Raw genomic sequence first — 4,818 nt, 5'->3', positions numbered from 1 at the left:
AGCTGTCTACAGAAGAAGCTCTCTGACTTTACCACCAGCACCTCTATAAGCTCTACCACAATACAAATCAAAACTGCTATATTCGAGGGTGTTATTCAGGTCCAAATACAAGCCTATACAGATATTCTTTAATGGAATCAAGGTCCCATTTATCCAGGCAAAGTCCCTAAAAACCTCATTAACAAGCAACAAGTTTTGAAAATCTCTATGGGCACTGTTTACACTTAAAATTCAACCTGGTTGATTCTTCTGTCAGAAAACAAAAAGTAAACAGCCACAATAAAATTCATCCTCAGAGAATTTAAATCCATCTCTTTTCCTTGGCTTTGGGGCAATTTGGAAAAAGAAATTTTGAGCAAAACTCCAAGAACCTTTACCATCTTTGATAGGTCATACAACTGGGAAAAGAATTCCAGGGATAGCGTGGCCTTCAAAGTTATGCCAACAGACAGCAACTCTGGACCTCCTCCGGGTCTTACTGCTGACCCCTTTTCTCCAACCACCAACGACCAGGCCCAGCCATCCTTTGAACCAGTAAACAAGTGAAGTAGGGTCACTCCTAATTATGTATCCCTGACAAAACTTCTCTAAAACTCCTTTCTTTTTTGTTACCTTTCAAGCAAAAAGTAACACAGAAGAGAGGGGACTTCTCCTTCCACAAAGCACAGCATAATAAAATGTTTGATCAAAATATTTTAATAAAGATTCTTTCTGACATAGATACACATACAAATGGTCGTACATAGCTGTCATAGTCTGATTGACCTATTGAATATATATATCATTCTGTATACATCCAAAACCCACCAACAGATCCGTCACAGCTCCCAACTCGCCATCCAACCTGACAAACTAAATTTGTATTCTCTGCAAGGAGTGGAAAATAGCAGGACTCCATTTTTAAAAAAAAATGTTTTCTCGATTTTTGTAGGACAGAAAGGCAGGCAAACAGCCATGCAAACTAAAACTGAAAGCTCACTTTGGGTGAATAGCTTTTTGCTCTTCCTTAGCTTTATTTTATTTGTTTTTAAATTTTATTTTTTTTAGAAAAATAACAAAGGATTTCACACCATATGCAAATCAAACCAGTCTTTTAACTTAAATAATTCTCCACAGTTAAAATAACTTATATATGTACATATATATTAAAAGCAATTAAGTTAGACCTTTTAAAAACGCACAGCACAGCCTGGAAAAATATTTGCTTAGCATGTTCTTACTTACAGGTTCTATTGCTGTGATGTTTTTCCCTTTTAGAATGCAAAGGAGTCCCCTTTCAAAAGAGAGCAATTCATTCATCAATTAAGAATACACCTTTCCTGTAATTTTTGGACTGAAGCAATTTATTAAAGCTCAATTTAAATACAGGGATGATGCAACTGAAAAAAAATCCAGGTGACCTTTGATAAACCTAAGCAGCTCAGATACATCCATAGGTCTCTTCATACTTGTTGGCAAATAAACCTTTTAAACACTTGGCACACAGTATAAGGTAATCTATAGAACAGAATTTCAGAGTCATTAATAAAACCTGCACGTAAGACCCATGACCTTAACACATGATAAATACTGTCAATGTGGAAGGGTCATTGAAGAACAACAAATAAATACCATGAATCGTTAATACATCATTGCAGAGTGGAAAGTAACAAGGTGCACATAAATATATTTAAATGCAATTCTTGTAGCCACAGTCAGTTTTTAATATCACTCTTGCCAAAACTTTTGAGCATTTTCACAGAATTAAAGTTCAGAGACAATAAAAAATACAAGTCTTTCATAGCAACATGTCTCTTTCAGGTTTTTTTAAATTATTATTTTCACTTAAATAAATCTACCTTTCAAGTTTTTCTCCTGGCTCAGAATCAAAATTTATTTTCAAGTGCCCGTACTGATTTGTCCAAATGAATATTCCGTCCCACAAGCCACCCAACCCCGGACTCCTCCTGTCCCCCTCAGCACTAGCCAAATTCACAATTAGTAGTAGGATTAGTATTTTGCCATTTAATATTCTCCACGCTTTATAACCAAGCGACTACTTCTCAACTTATGTTCAACCTTAAAGGAAAACTGCTTCCTCGCGGTCTAGGCTGCCACCAAAGTTTCCACTTTTCTGAGAAAAAAGACATCCATACTTCAGCCCAACTCCACCTCCCTCCTCCCTCCCTCCCCACCCCAAAGACCGAAATTCTGGGGATGTCAAGGCTAAAGTTCCGTTTGTCTCTGCTGTGTCTCCAGTTCTCGCCTCTGCTTTCTTTGCTCTGCGAGTGTTTCACAACTACCAGAAGATCAAAATAAAAGGGGTGGGGGCAACTTTTCCCTTTCCTCTAGCTTTTGGTTCGGTATTGTGTTTCTCGGGGGTGTGTTTAAGGCTTCTCCGTGCACTGTTTGCAGAGGCTGGAGGAGACGCTGTTGAACAGGGCGCACTTCTCTGGGCAGGAGGCGGTCGGGGGCAGCCCGGCGCTGAACGGGTAGCCCGCAGCCTGCTCGTAGGCGCCAAGCGCCGGGTGTAGGGCCGCGGCCGCCGCAGCGGCCGCCGCGGAGCTGGGTAGCGAGGCGGCGGAGATGGCCTGGCCCTGATTGAGGTAGGCGACCAGGCGCCGCATCTCCTCCAGGGCCTGTGCTTGCATGAGGATGTAGTTCTTGGCCAGCAGCAGCGTGGCGATCTTGGAGAGCTTGCGCACCGAGGGGCTGTGCGCGTATGGGATCACCGCGCGCAGCTCATCCAGCGCGTCGTTCAGGTCGTGCATCCGCCGGCGCTCACGGGCGTTGATGTTGAGCCGCAGCGCCTTTTGCTCTTTGGATTTCTTGCTGCTGCTGCTGCTGCTGCTGCTGCTACCGCCTCCCGCGCTGCTGCTACCCCCGCCACCGCCGCCGGGGCCCCCTGGGGGGGCACTGGCGCCTCCGTGGAGGTGGGCGTTGGAGGAGCCCTCGGCCGCTTTGGCGCCGCCGCCTCCTGCACCCGGGGAAGCCCGCGGGTCGGCGCCTCCAGCCCGCAGCACTAGCTCGCAGCGGCCGTCGCTGTCGTCGTCGGGGCTCTGCTCTCCACCGCTGCTCTCGGCCACCGAGCCCCGGCTCGCGCTCTCCCCGTATTTGAGGCACAGGGCGGCCCCAGCCGGCAGGCTGCTCAGTCTAGGGTCGCCCCCAACGCCGGCAGAGCCCACCAGCAGCCCAGGGACGCCCACCCCGCCGCCACCGCCACCACCACCACCTCCCGCACCGCCGCCGCTGCCACCCCCCGGAGGCGGCAGAAGCAGCCCTGCCCCCTCGGGATCAGCCGGCTCGAAGCAGCCCAGGGGCGACGAGGAGGAGGACGCTGGGCGCTCCCGGGGCGGCGGCACCAGGGACAGGTCCATGCCCGGGGGCGTGGAGCGGAAAGACGCCTCCAAGCGCTTGGCCGTGGAGGCGCTTAGGCTCTTGGGTAGGAAGAGGTCCTCTTCGCCCGCTGCGGCCGCGCCGAGGTGCAGCCCGCGCTCCATGGTCCGGGGCCGGCGCGCAGCCCGGGCCCGCGGCGCCGGCCGCCGGCTCCTCCGCTCGGGAGTCAGGCGGCGCGGAAGACGCGCCCGAGCCGGGCTCCGGAGCTGGTGCGCGCGTCGGTCCCGGTGCTGCTGGCAGCCCTCTCCCCTTCTTTTTCTTTTTCGCCTTCCCCCGCGTTCGCCTCCTCCTCCTCCTCTTCTTCTTCGTCTCCAGCCGATGGTGCTGGCTGCTGGGGCTCACCATGGGCCGCGGCCCCGCATGGTGGGAGGGTGGGCGCGGAGGGAGTGGAGCCGCCGCTGCTCTGAGACCAGCCCCGCGCCTCCTCTCCGCACCGTTTATCTTGCTTGGATTCACCTTCAAGAGATTTCCGGACCCATCAACCAGCCGCCGCCACAGACGGGGGAGTCTTTTACATCATTATCTCTGAGTAGGTTATTATGAAGAAGACTCGCCTGTTGGGACAGCGCTTTCTACCCAATCAGGTTAACGTTTTAATTAATAGGATTAAAACGGTAACAAACAATCGCAGGCGCTATCTGGCCGCGAGTCTGAATAGTTTCCTTTCCCAGGTCTGAAGACAAGCAGCAGCTAGAGCTTTATAAAAGGCGCCTGCTCTGTTATTCTGCCTGCCATCTGTATACACAGCTTAGCGCATATGTTTGCAAGGCGCTGGGTCCTGTTAGTAACCCAACAACTGCCTTTAGCTTGACATGTGTGGCGACTTTCACTCATCAATGAGCACACTAAAAGCCCTACTTAGAGCCGAGGATGTTCTTTGCTCCTTCAGCAAATTGTAGATCCGCGGCGAAGCCTGGGAGTCCCGTGGAAAGCCGACGCTCCCTCCCACCGCCCCCACCCCCACCCCCACCCCTACCCCCACTGTCCTTCCCTCACCACTGCTGCCTCATCTTGTGCTAAATTATCCTTCCCCCGAGAACTATACGCAGCTCATGTTCATAGGATGACACTGGTCTGGATTTGGAGACCGGACTTTGAAGGGGGGGGGGGACTGGTGTCCCCACTGACTTGCCCAAAATTCGCCCTAGATTCTCAGCTAGTAAGAGGGCAAAGCAATCGTCCCTCTTAAATACACTGCCTTATTTTCCGCCCTCCCCCTCCCCCCGCCCATTTCCAACCGGGACTGGGGGGTGGGGGAGGAAGAAAAATGAAGAGCAAATTGCCTATGCAACCCATTCGATTAAAGGGGTGGGGGTGTCTTCGCGACGCTTTCCAAACAACTGTTACAGTGATGGTGACTCTGAAGTACATGGTTTCCTAAATAGAAAGGAACTGATTTCTCAAACTTTCTACCAGATTAACATCCCGTGGTTTCAGAATAAT

General features: G+C 50.7%; 1 protein-coding gene across 1 annotated transcript; it reads right to left on the bottom strand.

The window, feature by feature from the left end:
* Nucleotides 1-680: 680 nt before the first annotated feature.
* Nucleotides 681-4,498, bottom strand: BHLHE22 (basic helix-loop-helix family member e22). Its single transcript, XM_037058630.1, has one exon. It carries the CDS (start codon nt 3,477-3,479, stop codon nt 2,367-2,369), a length of 1,113 nt encoding a protein of 370 aa, XP_036914525.1. The 5' UTR covers nt 3,480-4,498; the 3' UTR covers nt 681-2,366.
* Nucleotides 4,499-4,818: the final 320 nt, after the last annotated feature.

This window comes from Sturnira hondurensis, unplaced genomic scaffold (assembly GCF_014824575.4).
Source record: "Sturnira hondurensis isolate 20B ecotype Veracruz unplaced genomic scaffold, ASM1482457v3 Scaffold0010128, whole genome shotgun sequence".
In the NCBI taxonomy this organism is placed as follows: domain Eukaryota; kingdom Metazoa; phylum Chordata; class Mammalia; order Chiroptera; family Phyllostomidae; genus Sturnira; species Sturnira hondurensis.
Note: the sequence above shows the minus strand (reverse complement) of the source record. Positions and strands in the feature narration are given on the sequence as shown.

Bases quoted from the DNA above. Each gene is read 5' to 3' on its own strand.
- BHLHE22 (XM_037058630.1), bottom strand. From the start codon at position 3,479: ATGGAGCGCGGGCTGCACCTCGGCGCGGCCGCAGCGGGCGAAGAGGAC.